Source organism: Corella eumyota, chromosome 2 (assembly GCF_963082875.1).
Source record: "Corella eumyota chromosome 2, kaCorEumy4.1, whole genome shotgun sequence".
Classification (NCBI taxonomy): domain Eukaryota; kingdom Metazoa; phylum Chordata; class Ascidiacea; order Phlebobranchia; family Corellidae; genus Corella; species Corella eumyota.
This window is the reverse complement of record NC_137491.1, coordinates 3,431,622-3,450,428: the sequence shown is the minus strand read 5'-3', so window position 1 is coordinate 3,450,428 and position 18,807 is coordinate 3,431,622. Positions and strand designations below refer to the sequence as shown.

Sequence of the window (18,807 nt, the reverse complement as noted above, 5' to 3'; positions counted from 1 at the left end):
AAAACTGTATTATTTTTAACTTTTTTTTTAACAATATGAGATTACCAATTAAAAGTTTAAGAAATTTGGAAAGAATTTCAAGTGATTTAAAATGGAATTTAAATTACCAATCAAGTTATTGTCTACCTGTTATTGGAACAAGGAAATTACATTTATCAAGGTTTTAAGAAAAATTTTGAAGTTTTTTTTAATGAAATGACTTCACTACATGAGGTTCTCGGTTCGATTCTTACTGCTATCATGCTGTAGTGCCCTTTAGCAAGGTGCTATAAACGGTATGAACTTTTGCTGAGCCAACACCTAATCAAAATTATAAAGCAATTATAATCTATAAAATTCTAAACTGCTATAGGCAACTCGAGACTGAGTTGGGGTAACTAATGTTCCTCAATGTTTAGGTTGTGAAGTCGATCTTGTCACAACGAGGATAAATGTGAAAAAAAAATGATTTAAATTTTTATTATTACTGTTATTGTTTTAGGTCTTTTGAAAGTAATACTCGGTATTCGTTTCCAAAATTATCTCACAGTTATGTTCATGGTATCTCTGAGTTGCCCTTAAGTAGCCACACAGTTGGAAGTTCACTGCTAGAAACTGTTGAAAAATTTCCTGACCATGAATGTCTTGTATTTTGTGAGGACGGTGTCCGAAGAACATTCTCGCAGTTTATGGAAGAGGTCAATTTTTTCTTAATATTTGTAATGATAAAATCAATCTAGATTTTGCAATATTTTAAGCCTATATATAGTAAAACCATTTTTATAGTTTGAAATGCGTTATAGTTATTAAATATTTACACTTGGTTTTGTAGTATATATTTAAACCACAATGTGTGTTTTTTTGAAGTGGTACTTCATGATATTTTACTTAATAGTATTTTTTTCTCGATGTAACTTTAGAGTGTTCTTAACCCAGGCTTTTTTCTAAGTTATTTTGCTTGTGTTACCACAGTTTTGCAGTTTTTCAAATAAGAATAAGTAATTAAAAAAGGTTTAAAAATCATTTATATTAACAAAAACTTGATTATTATTTAAAAAAATGTAATAACATTTAAAATTATCTTTAAATTTGTTCTACTGCAATTTTTTACCAAGTTTTTTTTACTTTTAGGTTGATAAATTTGCTGCTGGGTTACTTAAACTGGGGTTTAAAAAGGGTGATAGGATTGGAATATGGGGTCCCAGTACAATCGAATGGGTGGTCACCCAATTTGCAACAGGGAGAATTGGGGCTGTGCTGGTAACATTTTGTTTTGTATTTGTAACAAAAAATATATCGGGCTAAATTGGAATACTGTATTTATTTTGTACTGTATATAATTTTTTATTTATCTTTTAATATTTGTTTATAATGGTCATTTCCTTTTTGTTAAGAGACATAACATAAAAAATAGGGGATTGATGTATTTATTTTTTTTTGATTTTATACTTTGTGATGTTAATAATTATCAGTGTTCAATAATTAACTAAGATTTTAAACAAACTAATGTTTTAAAATAATCTTCATTATTTTACAAATGTACACTTATTTTTATAAATATTTACAATGTATATACTCGTTACTTTTTTCATTTTTAAATGAAACGTTTTATTTGATTTATTTAAAAATAATTCGATCATTGTAAATAATTTATTTTTAATTCTTGATAGGTAAACGTAAACCCAGCTTACCAAGTAAATGAAGTAGCTTATGCACTCTGCATGGTTGGTTGTAAAGGAATTATTGCATCAGCTGGGTTTAAGACACAAGATTATTATAAGATGTTAAGTGAGGTGGTGCCAGAGGTTGGAAAATCTGATCCAGGGAGAATTAAGAGTGACAGGTTTTGAATTTTTTTGCAGCTTTATTTTCTAAAAAAAACTGTTTTTTGTGTTTTTTTTTACCAATACTTATAATACAGTAAGTGGTGAATTAATTCACTTTTAAATTATTTATTGTTTGAATTATTTTAAATTTTTACATGTTGTCTATTGGATAAGTTTATTATAAATGTCTTTTTACTATTTTGTTATTGATGATGTTTTTGTAAACTATTAAAACTTGCTCAGAAATTACATCATAATCATTTTACAATGAGTAATCTAACTAAGTTAATCAAAAAAACACAATTGTTTTTAATTAAACTGTTGTAGGTAAAGATATCATAAAGTGCAACATTTATTTTGATAATTGTTGAATAAATTCTTTTTGATTAAGCGTTGTACAGAAATTTTTATTAAGTTTAAAGCTAAATAAATAAAACTTATATTTTTATTTTTACCAGATTGCCAGATCTTACCACAGTTATTATGATGGGAGATAAAAAATATCCTGGTGCATTCAACTTTCCTGATGTATTAGAAATGGGAGGAAATAAAGAAATATCAGAAGTCCATAATATCTGCAGAACTCTTCAATTTGATGATATTATTAATGTTCAATTTACATCAGTAGGTTTTGTATTTATTAATGAAAAAAAATTAATTTTAATGTATTCACGTAAAATCTATTTATTAACAAAACATTAGCAATCAAATATTTTAACATTTTTGTTTAATTTTTTTGTATCAGTGAATTTTTTTTTTGTAAAAACATTTTAAATGTTATTTTAACACAGGGTACTACAGGTCACCCAAAAGGTGCAACATTGACCCATCATAACATCGTTAACAATGCAATTCATATTGGAAGTAGAATGGGCTCTCATGTGGATGTAATTAAACCAATATTTAAAAAAATAAAATAAAATATTGATCTACAACTTCTGCCTAATCTACAATAAATTCTAACATTTAGTTATCAAGCAAATTTAAGACATACTAAATTTTATTTTTATGTTCAATTTTTTTAATTTTTTTTGTTTAGTTTGATCGTATATTATGCCAAGTGCCATTATATCACTGCTTCGGCATGGTTGGTGGGTTGATGGTTATGGCAACTTTGGGAGCTGCTAATATATTTCCGGTTCCTGGGTACGATCCGCAAGCCTCATTAAAAGCTTTGGTCGAAGAAAAGTAAGACTTTTTGTTAAATATTTTAACAAGTAAAATAAAAATGATTGCCATATATATATATATATATATATGTATGTCTATTGTAAAGACCATTAAAATAAAATAAAAAATGCCAGTTTTGATGCGCAATTACTATGGACATATTAGTTTTGAGTTGCAACCATTTTACTACAGTTAAAATAAGAGTTGTAAGGCAGGCAATTAATTAATGTATAAAAAAAAGCATATTTAAAAAATAGAATGTACAATTTATATGTCTACAAATTAAAAAAAAAAAAAATTATTTTTTAAGCTTTAATTTTTTGTTAATATTTATTTTTCTTGGTAGTTTCAGTTTATATAGTAAAAAAATTTTAAATTTTTTTTCTAGATGTACAGCTATTTTTGGAACACCTACAATGTATATTGACGTTTGTAGCCAAGCTGAATTATCTTCACATCAAAAAGTTGAACATTTAAGAAAAGGTAAGGGATTTAAAAGCCAAATATTTTACAAAAGAATCAGAAAAAAGCACAAAAACAGTTGAATTTTAATTGTCATAATAACGCACCACAAACGGCAGTTTAATTTATTTTTGCAGGTCTATAAATTGGACATATTTTAATATATACATACATTGTCCGCTAAGCTACATTATATATAGATTTACTGTTCATTAGTGTGGTGAACCGGTCATGGCGTAGGTTTCGGGTTCGAGCCGCATTAATACTACACTATTTTCCCTTGAGACCGGCGTTTACAGATAGCTCAAAAACAAGTCCTAACAGCACACCCTTCACAAACAAAAATACCAACATCTATAAATAATTTTATTTTTGTTATTTTTATGTTTAGGAATAATGGCAGGCTCGCCCTGCCCGCCCGAAGTAATTAAACGAGTCGACGAAATCTTAGGAACGACCGTGCAGGTAAGTGACATCATTGATGACGTAATTGTTAATTTTGTGGTAACAATGAAAGCGTTTTTATAAAATGCCTATTGTTATTGCGGAATAATAGTAGCATTGTTATTGTTGTTATTAGCGATTAATCGTTTTAACTTAATGACGTCATTTTATTCGTTAAAAATGACGTCATAATTTGACTGTATGAGGTTATTGTCTTAAGTTATTAGACTATAATAATTTTTTAGTTTAAAAAAATTGAAATAATAACGCAATGCGCTATTTTTATTTTTTTAATATTTTTGCGTTTTTCTTAATCCGACCTTTTTTTTCATGAGATTTTTTCTTAATTGAGGGCCCGGATTATTTATAGGGTATAGATACCTGCCAAATTTAAAGTTTAATTACCCCTGTTGTAGGTTTAAATATAGTACAGACTAATTATAACCTTGGCAGTCTTACAAGTCTAGTTCCTGGAATTCTTAATATTGCCCCATTTGGCAAAAATTAATAATTTCAATTTTTACACTGACATGAACTTTAAAAAAACAAAATATCGAAATTTAGTTAAAAAACGGGTGTATATATATATATAAAAGTTACATAAAAACGCTTTTATTTCGGTATTTAATTTTTGAATACGTTTTTAAAGTTAACCTGATTTTAATTAAACATTTTCACAATAATTGGTTTTAGAATAATCTTTTGTTCAACTAAAAAATAGATTGTCTGGACTAAAGTCTAGACCAGAGTAATTACGTATCTTAAAAATTTGTATTTATTTGTTTTAATGTTTTTTATTTCGTACGCCTTTTTTGCACCGAAAGTTAGAAAAGATATAGAAAGATATAGCAGTTTAGTATGAAGAACAGTTTAATTTGTGGCAGACCCTATACCCAATACATTGAAGAAAGGTTCTGGACAAAAAAAGTTTAAGCCAGAATATAATTTGACTACGTTTATAGCTCAGTATATTTAATTGAAACAAATTTATGTGAGTAGTATATAAGCTTAATATTTTATTTTATTTTGAAAATTTTTAACAGAAAATAAAATTTTAAAAATGCGTTTTGGGAACTTAGTTTTCGTTTTTCTATTTTGCCTTGCGTTTGGTCACGTGACTGCATGTCCGAAAGATTGTTCTTGCAACGCAGTCAAGCGTAAAGTCACGTGTCTTAACGGCGCGTTTAAAAATTTCGACTTGGTAATTCCACCAGTGACTCAAGAACTCGATCTACGCGGAAACAAAATCGAAAAATTGCCCGAAAATGCCTTTCACGATTTGCCGGATCTCATAACAATGATTCTAATCAACAACCAAATCGGTGACGTCAACAATGGTTTCTTTAGCGACCACTCGCGGCTGAAGCAAATCAACTTAAAAGGCAACAAAATCTCGAAAATTCAAAACGGATTTTTCAGTGGAATTTCTCAAACTATTAAGTCTATAAACTTGCAAGAGGTAAAAATTGTCTTTTTAAACTAACATAAAGTTATCAATTTTAAACTAATTTTAATAATTTTATTAATTTTTTTTTAGAATCATATTATGTCCATTGAGGAAAATGCGTTTAACGATTTCGCGCAAATTTATTTAAATATTTTGAATCTTCAAAAGAACAAAATACGTCATCTTAAAGACCACGTGTTTGTGGGTTTAGAAAAATTAAAAATTTTAATTTTAAATGGAAATGATTTAGAGGTATACTTTTTTTGAGTAAATTATTTTAAAATGTAAATTAATAATAAGTGTGAAAATAACAAAAAAATATTTTTATTAAATTTTTAAAAATACAAAAAATTTTTATTGTAATATTATACTGTTAAAAAAAGTATATAATATTTATTTTAATTTTTAGAGTATCAATTCTATGCAACTTTTACCCTTACAAAACCTGAGAAAGTTGTTATTAAATAACAACAATTTAAATTATTTTGATTTCACTGCAAAAATGAAAATGTTGGCTACAATTAATTTAGCAAACAATCGATTAACTTCTCTGGGTGAAGGTGCTTTTTCAGGTAAATTTTTCGTATTTTTGTTGCTTTTTTATAATACTTTGGGTATTTTTTAATGCTCTAGTTAATCTAATATTAAGATTTCCGCGGCTGCGTTGTAGTAACAACATGAGGTCATTGTTTCGATTCCCACTGCTTCTATGTTGCTTTTAAGTAAGCAGAACAAACCCCACCCAAGCCCAAACCAACTGGCTGCTTGAATATATGGCACAATGCTTAATATTATCATAAACTGCTTAAGACAACTCGAGACTAAATATTTAGACTGTAAAGTTGGCCTTTTACATAAAAAAAAAGAAAACAAATAAATTTTTTTAAAGTTATTCAATATTTTTTGATTGTTTTTTAGAAATGCCTCGGCTCAGTTTGATCGATTTATCCCAAAATCAAATTTCAACGATTCACGATAAAGTCTTTATTGGTTTGACTAGACTTAAACAACTTAAATTAAGTAACAACCAACTTAAATATTTATCTGATCTCTCTAAACTTTCTTCACTTAATTCTGTGTTTTTGAATGGAAATATTTGGACATGTGATTGCCATATTCAGGTAGAAATTTACAATTTTTTTAGCGATATTTTAAATCTTTTTTTTAAGTTAAATTTTTTTTTCAGCATTATTTTAAATCCTATGTTTTAAGTTAAATTGATAAAATCCTTTGCGAAAAAGTTAAAAATAATAATATTTATTAATTTTAAACATGAAATTATGGGTTAAAAAACATATAAAATTTTACAGAAATTAGTAACTAAGACTGTTACAGTTTTTTAATACTTTGTTTTTATCGATAATTTGCCTTAAGTTTGGATGTAGTTATTGTTTTAGAGAATAAAGTTTTAAATTTTTTTTTATTTAAGGATATGCGACGATGGATTGAAACATTACCCAATGACATCACATGCTCTGCACCAATCAAATACAAGGGGCGGAGCCTAAAGAGTTTGACAATTGAAGATTTAACATGTGAAGCAACAACATCCCAACCTAGTTATGATCCTACAGTGCCTGAGCCAAATTTCGATCCCACAGCCTCAACTACACCTAAATTGGAAGTGAAATTTGAATGTCGTGATAAATGTGTTTGTTCTGAAGCTTTAAAACATGTTAATTGTAATGAGCAAGGGTATGAGGATGTACCCGAGAAATTTCCCATCAACACTGAACTATTAGATTTGCGCGAAAATAAGTAAGTAACCTTTAAGAATTAGAGAAAAAATAATTAATTTTTGCTTTTATTTATTTTCGATATAAAAAGGCAAACTGCACAGATTAAATATACAGTTGTATTTGTTATCCCGACCCAGTCTCAAGTTGACTGTTGCAGTTTAAGACATTATTAAATATTATTGCAAAATAATTAACCTGCTGATTGGATTTGGTTCAGCAGGAGTTTATACTGTTTATATCATCTTACTCAAGGGTGCTACAGTATGGAAGCGGAGGGCATTAAACCTGCGACCTCATGTAGTAAATACATGTGTTACTACTATACCATGACTTTTCTTTAAGATTATTTTAATATTCTTATTTTTACAACAATTTTGATAATTTTTTTAGAATTGAGGAGCTAAAAAGTGATTCTTTTACTTCGACCCCTCATCTTATTTCTCTTCACCTACAAGACAATGGAATGACTAGAATTAGCCCTTTTGCTTTCAGAGGACTAAACAAACTTGTTTATTTGTATTTAAACAAAAACAAAATATGGGAATTAGACCCAGAATCATTTAGCGGTAATTATAATTTTTATTTTAAAATAATCTTTTTAAAAAAAGGTTTGGAAGTTAGTTTTTTTTGTATATATCTTTATCCCGAGTTGCCTGTGGCAGTTTTGAATATTATTGATTATAATTGCCCGGTAATTATGCTGCTAGTTAAATGCTGGCTCAGCAGGAGTTTATACCGCCTTACTCATGGGTACTACAGCATGTAAGAGCAGTGGGGATTAAACCCACGATCTCATGTGTGGTGTAGCAAGTGTTCTTACCATATGTTCTTACCGCTGGTTAAAGACATGTACATTTTTAATTATTTAACGAAAGTATTTTTAATTTTTTAGGCTTAACAAACTTTGGCTTAAAATATAACATAGTCATTTTCCCCTTCTTTAAATATTTAAAATTTAACATTTTTTTAAAGGTTTGGACAACTTATCTTATTTGTTTCTTGACAACAACCAAATCGCTTCATTGCCTGGAAGAATATTTGAACCTCTTAGCTCAATATTTACAATATATTTGCAACATAATTTACTTGTTGAAATCAGCCCCCTTGTCTTTGTTGGTGCAAGTAGATTAAGATGGTTGTACTTATCACATAACAGGTAAGAGATTTAACTTATTAACTAAACGAATTACTTTTATAGATTGAGTAAAAACACTAAAATAACCCCACTTTAACCCCTTTTAAAACAATTTTGGCTAAGGGGAAAAGTATTAAAATATTAGGATTAATCATGTTAGTAATATAAGCCTTTAAAATACTGTCTAAAATTAATAGTTTTTCGATATTTCAAATTGACAAGTTTTTTAATACTTCTTTTTTATATTTTAGATTAAATGAAATATCAGCCGAAAGTTTTTCTGAATTGAATGGGCTTCAAAGATTAATGTTGAATAATAACCAACTTATTAGTTTTCCAGGAAAAGCTATTCAAGGTATATATATATATTTTATTTTCTTGTATATAAATTTATCCTAGTTTGAAGTATTATAGGGACTATAATTATGCTGCTGATTAAGTGCTTGCTCAGCAGGAGTTTGTACTGTTTATAATGCTTTACTCAAGGGCGCTACAGCATGAAAGCAGTGGGGATTGAACCCACGACCTCATGGTGGTGTAGCAAGTTTTTTACCACTACACCATGCTGCCGATATTATATAATTTTATTATAAATTATTTTATATATAACAATGTTATGCTGTTTTAAATCTACAATTTTTTATTTTTTGTGTGTTTTTTGATAATTTTAATTAATTTTGGTATTTTTGGGAAATAAAAATGATTTATTGTATATCAAAATTATCTTCACATTTTGCCTTTTTCAAATTATTAAATTTTTTTTTAGATTTTATTAAATTGTTTACCTTTTTTTAGACATGTACATGTTGAACATACTTGATCTAAGTGTTAACTACATTGAAACTATATCCCTGCCAACTTTTCAGTTTAAACGAAGCTTGGAAACTCTAGATATTGCTTGGAATCAAATACATAAAATTGAAGATCAATTTTTGGAGAGTTTAGTCAACTTGAAATCTCTAAATGTCAACAATAATATTCTACAGACTTTACCAAAGTTACCATCTCTTATTGAACAAGTAAATTTAATTTAAAAACATATAGCATAGTTTTGTATAGTTCAATTAAAGAAAATATAATAAAAATTTTGAATCTAATTATTAACTTTTATGTTTATATCAAATATTTTGCAGTGATATTACATTTTTCAAGTTAATTTTTTTTCCGAACGAATGTATTTAAAAACTAATTATATTTAATTTTTTTTTAATTATACTACTTCTACATTTTTTGTGTGACATAAATTATAAAAATTTGTTTTTTCTTATTTTTTTTTTAGATTTCTGTTGAAGAAAATCCTTTCAATTGTGGATGTAAATTAAAAGATTTTTTAACCTGGATTCAAACCGGAGACCTTGACTTAGGAAATGCGATTTGTAATTCTCCTACTGCCTTGAATGGAAGATTATTATCTGACAATGGTCTTATTACTAAAATTAAATGTTAAACATAAGGCAAGGTATAAACAATTTAATGTTTTAAAAAAAAAATTTTTTCTTTTTTTTTTTTGATAAAATTCCCTTTTAAGGTGTTGTTTTTTTATTTTAAACTTGTTTTTTTTATTTAGGTCACTTTTAAAGGAATGATAAAGGGGTATTAAGCTATTCAAAATGCTACAATTTGTACAAAAGATTGTTTTTACTGTGTTTTATTTTTATATACAAATAAAAGTTTTTACAATAAAAAAATAGAGTAGTTGTTGTCAATACCAAAATAAAATTTAAAGTGTTTTTTTATGTTATTCATCTCAAGATAAGACTTTAATTTAAAAATATTATACTAAATATCCTTGAAAAAAAGCTTTTTTTTAGTTTAAATGTATTTGGTATTGAGTATTTTGTTATTTCAAAGCTTTGGGGCAATTGTTTTGTAATAAACATCCAATGTAATTTAAACTAAGAAAAAACGCGAATTCCGTGAACATTTCTCTGATCTTTGTCGATATTCAAACCAATTAGGACTTTGATCACTTCCTGGAATCCCATGTGATTGGCAGTCACGTGAGCTGGCCACGAAATGGCAATTTTTCTTGATCGCTCACTTTCACACAGAAGTCGAAAGCTTGGCATTTCGGGTTTAAGTTTTTCGAGTTATTTTAAGAAATCGTTGTTGGGAGTTCGTCAACAGATTTAAAAAGTAGTTGGTGGCAAGAAAGTTAGTTGAACGAGGGTTTAAGATTTTAATTGAATAGTTATTAATTATTTTAACTAGCTATAAATATTACAAGGTAACTGTATTAGGTTGATTTATCAGAAAAATAAAATAGATTTGTAATTTTTTGATTTGTAGTTTTTTTAATAGATTTGTAATTTTTTCAGTTCGATTTTTAAAACGTACTCAAAGGTTTTAACAAGTATATTTTTGATATATAATACTAACTAGAAAGCAAACTTTACAAAAAATTTTTTACTTTCAGTTTATAGTAAAAATATGGTAATTCAAATCTAACTAAAAAAATAGAAATAATCGATTAACATATTTGGAATATGTTTTACATATTTTGTACGAAAAATACATGTTATTTATTGATTTTATGTTAGACGAAAATCTATCAGTATTTAGTCATTAACTTAAATTAGTTTAATGTTGTTTAAATTATAGGCAGAGAATACTTTAAAAAAAAAACAAAAAATCAGTTTTCAGATAGAGAAATAAACACGGTTAAAAGAATATTTTACTTTTTTAGAAACTTTAAAAATTTTAACACTAAAAAAAATGAAGCTATTAATAACCGTATTAATTTGTGTGTTATTTAATATAACAACAGCTTTTAACAGTATTCAAGATAACTCATACTATTACAACTATATTGAATACGATCGCGCCGGTGCGGAATGTCCAAGCGTCCCTGACTGCAAAGACGGGCAAAATACGGAATGCTCTTTATTAGTTGACTGCATGGGTTTAAATGAATTTCCTACTTCTGTGTTACCTAGTACTACTGTACTTTATATTGGGAATAGTTACTTTACAGCTATAACCTACGACGACTTAAAAAATTTTACGAAGTTAGAAAAACTGGTGATTCAATATAACGATGTAGCAGTTATTGAGCTGGGAGCTTTTCGAAAGCAAGGTCGATTAGAGGTAAGATTCTAACCCCAAATTATGTTTTCAACCCCCAAATTTTGAGGTTTTGCAAAATGTATTAGTTTTTCTCTTTTTTGAATTGAAATTTTAAATTGTTTTTAAGCTTTATTTATTAAATTATATGTCTATTAGTAACACCATCAAATAAATAAAAAAATTATGAATGAGGTTTAAAAATAACTTTTAACTATTTTAGACGCTCATTATTGAAGGCAACAACATCTCAAAAATTGCCTCTAACTTTTTTAAAGGACTCTCCAACCTCACTAAACTCGACCTCGGAAGTAACAACATCGACGACTTATCCGTTGGATCGTTTAACGGCTTATCCAAACTTTTAGATCTAGTGATCAGTTATAATTTCATACATTCACTACAAGACGATGTGTTTCAAGGGCTTCCTAATTTGAAAGAACTAGGTCTCGGTGGTAATAATATATCATATATATCGACAAACGCTTTTAGGGGGCTTCTGTCTTTGGATAGCCTTGACTTGAGTCGTAACAAGATTTCTGTGATACCCACTGAAAGCATTGCGATTATAGGCACTCTTACAAATTTAATACTAAGCGAAAATAGCATTCCAGTTATCGGTAGAAGTGCCTTTAAAAACGTGAAGAGTCTTCGTTATCTTTTGTTGGATCATTGCAACATAAACTCCATAGCAAAGCGTACGTTTCACAACAAGAAAATCAACACATTAGGATTAGAGTATAACAACCTACAATATCTACCGAATTTGGGCCGAATGGCGAATCTAACTAAACTGCGTCTTCAAGGCAACCGATGGTCTTGTGACTGTGAGTCGGTGCCTATGCTTAGATGGTTAAAGCGGTTTAACCTGCTTTTTGATGTGCCCTGTACCTACCCAACTTGCCATAGACACAGAAATCTACTTCAATTTACTGTTGAACAGCTATGTGCACCTAAACCAGCTTCTCCGTTGCCAATACCACCCTTGGATAGTGATAAAATACCGACAAGTTCTTACGAGGTTTTCCATCGCTCCAGCATCGGGTCAAAGGATTTTCCTATAACACATATAGAAATGGATGGCAATATTTTATACTCAAATAACAGATCGTATTTACCCGATATACCCACTTATTCTGGTGACACGGATATATACGATTTATACGAAACCAGTTCAATTTCAACACAACTCTTTAACGACTTCACACAGATATATGGGACAGACAAAAATCTAACTTTTATGACAAAAATTGAAACCGACAGCAAAAGAATTTACGACCGCGTCGATATCTCAGTGATCATCGTTATCGGAGTCGCTATAGCGATTGCCGTCGTCGCCATAGTGATAATCATCGTGTGGAAAGTTGGCGGAAGACACAGGCGCCGTCGGCGGCGAGAATTTCGTCGGGCGATCGACTTAGCGTTGAGGAATAACGGAAACGAAAACACAAACGGAAACGGAATCCATTCACAACAAGGACCCAACCTAACACGAAATCACGCGGAGTTACCAACGGACAAACAGAACGGCTTCACCATTGTTCCCATCGAAACGGTTGCCACTGGTGACGTAGCGACTGATGACGTCACTCCAAGCGATGACGTCATAGCGACACCACCTAACGGCAATAGTAGGCCGTATTGTGATCTAAACAGTAATAACAAGGGAAAAATCGAGACTTGTGCCGGAGAGCCTATAACTTCAGTTTAAAGAATTTAAGAGGAAAAAAAATGAAAAAATACAAAAGATTCTTAAATATAAATGTCTACAAATTAACGAAATTGGATAATTGAAAAATTTTGGTATGATATTTGGTTAATGTGGCATATCATGTGATTTCTGGCGAAGAGTCGAACATAAAGTAATGGTACTAAACCAAGAATTAAGACGTTTGCTTATAAACCAATGTGCTGCTTTGTTATTAAGTCAATCATTTAACATACATGTTGTTGGTTTTGTAAAGTTTAGGTTTTTAAATCTATTGAATGGTTATTTTTTTTTGTATTTCATGCGTTTTATAAATGCTTTGCTATTAAATTTTTAAAATGGTTTTTGTCATATTTTTTGGGACTTTAATTTTCATATTTTTCCTACCAAAAAACATTTTTTAACAAAAAATCTTTTTTTTAAATTTTTTTCCACTTCTATTTAGTATTTTTTTGTACCCAAATTTTAATTATTTTTGGTTACCTTTCGGCCTGTTTATGGTAATTCCAGAGGTGTGCAAAAGTTGTTTTGTTTTCGGACTTTTTATGAATAGTTTTTTCTTAGCCTGTGCGACGCCGTGCTGGCTCAAATTTGTCAGTTTTAAATCTTGATTGTTTCCGACTGAAATTTAATCGAAAAGAAAAGGAAATCAAAATTTTTATACGACATTTTATGTATTTTTAAAAAGTTTTTTATCTAAAGTTTATTATAAACTATACTTATATGTTGTTTTTTTGATTTTAGTATATGGACTTTGTTTTAATTCTTTATTAATTTATATTTGTTAAGCATTAATTTTGTTTTCAAAATGGTAAAAAATTTGACCGAAATTTTTAAACTCTTATTGTTAAGTGTAAATTTATTTTCTTATTTTTGTAGATATGTAAAAATCCGTTATCAGTCCTCACTATGTTATTGTGTAATTTTCTTTTTGTCTGATCCAAGTAACAAAGTTACTACTGCTCTAACTCTTCAAGTTTGCAACAATTTTCTTTAGTTTTAAAGTTTTTGCTGGATGAATACTTTACAACTTTAAGAAACCGATAAAAAAAATTAGGACACCTTTAATTATTTATTGAATATGTTAATTTCTTTTGAATTCTTTTTGAAAGTCTTTTTGAATTCCTGTTTTGTATATATTAATAAAATTAATATCTTTAAATTTTGTTTTTAAAAACCTTATTTTAAATATTGTATATATTTAATTGTTTGGCACGCTTTACTTACTTGTAAATTATTGAAAAAATGTGTAAAAATAAATAAATATATCATTTAAAAAAACGTAAGAAAAAAAATAAAAAATTTTACATATGAAAAAATATTGCAAGACAAAAACAAGCTATGTCACGTGACTTTGTCACGTGTTTAGTTCATGCTGACGGGAAGCAATCCGCGACAATCGTCTGCGCGTTCGATTGCCTTCCACTGTCGCTTTATGACGTCACAATTAATATAGATGACGTAGCAACGACCTTTGTTCGTTCTTAAAATAATGATATCGGATGAGATTTCGAAGATTAAGAAATTTATTTTTACCTGTTTATTGCTTAGGCTTGATACAGTGCGATTAAGGTTGCAATACATTCTCGATCTCTTTTACAATAACTTATCCCTAATGTGAGAAAGTCGACTTTACGACCTAAACATAGAGTAACATTAGTTACTCCGACCCAGTATCGAGTTGCCTTTAGCAGTTTGGGATATTATAATTTATAATTGCCCGATAATTATACTGCTGATTAGGTGCTGGCTCAGCAGAAATTTATACCGTTAATAGTGACTCAAGGGCGCTACAGCATAAGAGCAGCGGGGATCGAACCAAGGACCTCATGTAGTGAAACCAAGTGTTCTGACTACTACACCACGTTGCCTTCTTGTTTAACAAAGTACTTGGTAAAAACCCAAACATGTTTAGCATTTTTAAAATGAACTAATTTTTATAGTTGCAATTAAAAAAAAAAACATAACTACAGCTTGTACATTGTAAAAAAAGTAATGCAGCCAAACGATAAATGTGCTAATGCGTTTACATATTGTTGACTGTAACAAGTGCATTTATATAACTTGTAACAAGTGCATTTATATAGAGTGACTGTAACAAGTGCATTTATATAACTTTTTTTCTACTTCAGCAAAGAGGATTGTGAAACATAACCTTACATCTTAAACCACCATGTTTTTTTATATCTAGGTGGCTTATGGTAGCACCGAAACTAGCCCAGTAGTTTGCATGGCGTACAGAGATGATGACATCACAAAAAGAACGACGACAGTCGGTCGAGCTTTGGGTCACGTGGAGGTAATATTAAAAGAATAACAACTTTTTGACTTTTAATATTTCTTCGGCTTGCATTTTGGCACACTATTTTATGCTGTATGTTTTAAAGGTTTTGTTTTTAAGCTATTGTTTTTTTTCTATAGGCTACTTGGGTTTTAGTTGCACAACAACAAAACATAAATTAACTTGTAAAAACTAAAAAATAGGGGTTTTTTGATGTGTATACATGGCAACTTCCCGTAATTGATAATTTCCTAAATAATTAAGGGGATTTTTAAAATCTTATTCTTGGCTTAATTTTTAGCTTTTTATAGAAGTCCCTTGTATTAAAAATTCCCCTGTATCATATTTATTGTACAACAAACTGCTTGACGTTTAAAAAGCTTGCTATTATTAGCCCTTTTACTTTCTTTTAGTAATATTTATTTATTTGCATTATTTTTACATTTATTTATCCTCAATGTTGGAAGGTTGACCTAAACATAGAATAACATCATTTACCCTGACACAGTCTTGAGTTTCCTTTGACAGTTTGGGAAATTATAAAATATAATTGCCTAAAACAAAGCTGTTGATTACCTATTGGCTTAGCAGGAGTTTATACCATTTATAGCACCCTCTCAACGGCACTTAACATTTATAAAGAATGGAATATAGATTTTTAGCACAAAATTAACAATACGAACTATATTAAATATTCAATTTTTTCCATAATTTTCATTATATTTTAAAATCTTTTTGTTTCAGAACAAAATAGTTGATGAAAATGGAGCCACGGTACCGGTTAACCAGCCTGGTGAGCATTTGTCACGAGGTTATGTTGTCATGCAGAAGTATTGGGGAGACGAAGCTAAAACTAAAGAAGCAATCGATAAATTTGGATGGTATCATACTGGGTATAATATTGTTATTGCATAGCCAAATAACAGTGTGAAAATTTTGGTGTTAAAGTTCTGGTTTTACAAGCTTTTACTATATGTTGTGTTATAGTGAGATTTAAATTTTACTTACTTTTATAATATCCTAAAGAAGATAAATAGGTAAATATCAGGCAAACCTTGTAAGGTCAATAAAATTATTGTAGTTAAGGTTACTTAAGACAGGGTTAAGGTACTAAAAGTTGTTCTGTAGTTACGCTGTTAAGTTGGTCTACTATATATTTGGAACAACTTAACACAAATACAATTTTCTACTAAATACAAACAAACAAATTGTATCATTTAAAGATTACATTTTTTGAAAATGTGTTTATGTCATTTAAAAAAAAACTAACATTATTTTTTAACAATTTCAAAAATTGAAATTAAAAAAAAAATTTTAGTGATATTGCTGTAATGGATGAAGATGGGTATAGTAAAATAGTTGGAAGAATCAAGGACCTAATTATAAGAGGAGGAGAAAATGTTTATCCAACTGAGGTGGAAGATTTTCTACACACTCATCCTAAAATTGATGATGTTCAGGTAAAATGTTTAATATTTTAAAATTTTTTAGACAAGTTAGTGAACAATGCTTTAATATTTATACATAGCCCATATTTATTTATAAACTTAGTATTAAAAAAAGGCTTAAATATGCCTTATGTTCAGCCTTAAACCCAAGGTTAACAGATAGCCCATACATGTCCAATATTTACCTTTGAACCTAATTTTAACAAATAGCTTATACACGTTTCATATTCACATTTAAACCCAGTGTTAACAGATATCTTATATATGTCCCAGTGCTAACCTTTAGCTCATACATATCTTAAATTTACCCTTAGATATAACCCACAGCTCTTACATTTCCTTTAATTGCTTCTTAAAACAATAAATAACCTACCCTGTTAAACACATCAAACCTTAATGCTTTAAACATAGGTGATAGGATTACCTGATAAGAGGTTGGGGGAAGAAATTGGAGCCTGGGTCAGATTAAAAGAAGGCCAAACAGCAACTGAACAAGAAATTAAAGACTTCTGTAAAGGAAAGGTATAAGAACATTTTACTTCTCTTTGTGTTAATGAAGCTTTTTCTAAAATATATATTTTTTAATTTTGTTAATATATATGGCGTGTTATTCAAATTTTTCATTGAATGCAATTTTTGTATTTTTTTTTCTGGTAAAGTATCTTGGTAACTTTATAAGTTTCGCTGTAAATATATATTTATTTTAGATCACCCATTTTAAGATTCCAAAATACATAAAATTTGTGGATTCCTACCCCATTACAGTAACAAGAAAGGTAGATCTTGAAAAATATATTTAATTTCATTTCTTACCAGTCATTTTATTCAAAAGAACTTTTAAAAAATAGAAATTTAAAAATAAAGACAAATTTAAAAATAAAGACAAATTTAAATAACCAGGAATTTTATTGTTGTTTATAAAAAAAATGTTTTGCCTTTTTAATTTTTTTTATGCTTTGGAATTTCTGTTATATGATTTCTCTTAATTTTTTTGTTTAATTTCTAGGTACAAAAATTTGTAATGAGAGAGCAATATGCAAAGGAACTTGGACTAACTGATTAAAAAATTACTTCTTCACATTGACAAAATTTTATGCAATAATATTAAGTGTTTGCAATATCCAAGGGTTATCACTTTTTAATTTTTTTAATTATTTGTAATCATTACCTACTAATCAATGTTCTGTAAAAATCTTACTGTTATCTGTTTTATCATATATATAATCTATACTTATCAATTAATGGTATGTAGCAGTTTTAATTGTGTTTAATTTTTGGTACGATAGTAATTAGAGTTTATTGTTCAAGATTGTGTTAATATTGTATAATGAAATAATTTTTTTTAAATCTTTTTATAATATTATTTAAACCTGTAAATTTATGGTGAAAAGCATGTTAATAATGTTCTTATAATATTGCAATATATAATTTCTATTTTCGTAATTAATTTTTTAATTTGTATGATAAACCAATCCTAGTAATCTTTAATTTTCATTTTAATAAAATTATAATCAAACTTAAGAACTATTTAATCAAATAACTTGTATAAAAACTAGCCTAAAATACATTGCTTTAAACCTACCCTTATATATCTAAATATCAATATTGCAAATTACATTAGTTTAGTAAAATAATATTAATCATTATTTATAATATAAACATTTTTGTTATATCAAACTTTATTAAATACCTACCTACAGACAGACTTGAACTCAATACCTTATGTTCCGTAATTTATTCTTAAAACCGGTTAAAAATTATGACATCACGTGGCTAAAGTTAGATCTAGCGATTTTTTCGCTGCTCAGTGAATCGCATCGTTAAGTAATTCGATTCGCGTTCTAGATTTAGGAGAACAATAAGTTTTCCGCCCTACGAGAAAATGCTAAAAGCCGACGCTTGTTTACATAGACGATTAGACTGTTTTATGACCAAAAAGGGCTGTGCCCGAGTCAGAATTTGTAAATTATTACTCTTTATCTCAATGTGAAAACGAAAGACAACTTTCCGACTTAAGTTATTTATAAACAAAGTTTAGTTATTTTTTTGCAATATTAACCAACTAATATAATCAAGTTTTGCATAAACCTTTTAAAATATATTAA

The 18,807-nt window shown here is 28.5% G+C and overlaps 2 protein-coding genes across 2 annotated transcripts; both read left to right on the top strand.

Moving 5' to 3' along the window:
- Positions 1–4: 4 nt before the first annotated feature.
- LOC145741288 (medium-chain acyl-CoA ligase ACSF2, mitochondrial-like) lies at positions 5–18,055 on the top strand. Its single transcript, XM_082558852.1, has 15 exons — positions 5–160; positions 482–677; positions 1,111–1,239; positions 1,650–1,822; positions 2,264–2,429; positions 2,597–2,692; positions 2,845–2,993; positions 3,364–3,458; positions 3,829–3,902; positions 15,165–15,272; positions 15,999–16,147; positions 16,573–16,714; positions 17,114–17,224; positions 17,410–17,478; positions 17,709–18,055. Exons 1-15 carry the CDS (start codon positions 36–38, stop codon positions 17,763–17,765), a joined length of 1,839 nt encoding a protein of 612 aa, XP_082414978.1. The 5' UTR covers positions 5–35; the 3' UTR covers positions 17,766–18,055.
- Positions 4,871–14,183, top strand: LOC145743968 (uncharacterized). The gene is made up of 13 exons (XM_082562049.1): positions 4,871–5,340; positions 5,419–5,580; positions 5,738–5,900; positions 6,247–6,449; positions 6,758–7,086; positions 7,458–7,633; positions 8,040–8,223; positions 8,454–8,557; positions 8,998–9,221; positions 9,482–9,644; positions 9,731–9,735; positions 10,894–11,289; positions 11,489–14,183. Exons 1-13 carry the CDS (start codon positions 4,942–4,944, stop codon positions 12,974–12,976), a joined length of 3,996 nt encoding a protein of 1,331 aa, XP_082418175.1. The 5' UTR covers positions 4,871–4,941; the 3' UTR covers positions 12,977–14,183.
- Positions 18,056–18,807: the final 752 nt, after the last annotated feature.

Bases quoted from the DNA above. Each gene is read 5' to 3' on its own strand.
- LOC145741288 (XM_082558852.1), top strand. From the start codon at position 36: ATGAGATTACCAATTAAAAGTTTAAGAAATTTGGAAAGAATTTCAAGT. The intron at 1,823-2,263 runs GTTTTGAATTTT...TATTTTTACCAG, and splicing joins GGGAGAATTAAGAGTGACAG to ATTGCCAGATCTTACCACAG. The intron at 2,994-3,363 runs GTAAGACTTTTT...TTTTTTTTCTAG, and splicing joins AAAGCTTTGGTCGAAGAAAA to ATGTACAGCTATTTTTGGAA.
- LOC145743968 (XM_082562049.1), top strand. From the start codon at position 4,942: ATGCGTTTTGGGAACTTAGTTTTCGTTTTTCTATTTTGCCTTGCGTTT. The intron at 5,901-6,246 runs GTAAATTTTTCG...ATTGTTTTTTAG, and splicing joins GGGTGAAGGTGCTTTTTCAG to AAATGCCTCGGCTCAGTTTG. The intron at 7,634-8,039 runs GTAATTATAATT...ATTTTTTTAAAG, and splicing joins AGACCCAGAATCATTTAGCG to GTTTGGACAACTTATCTTAT.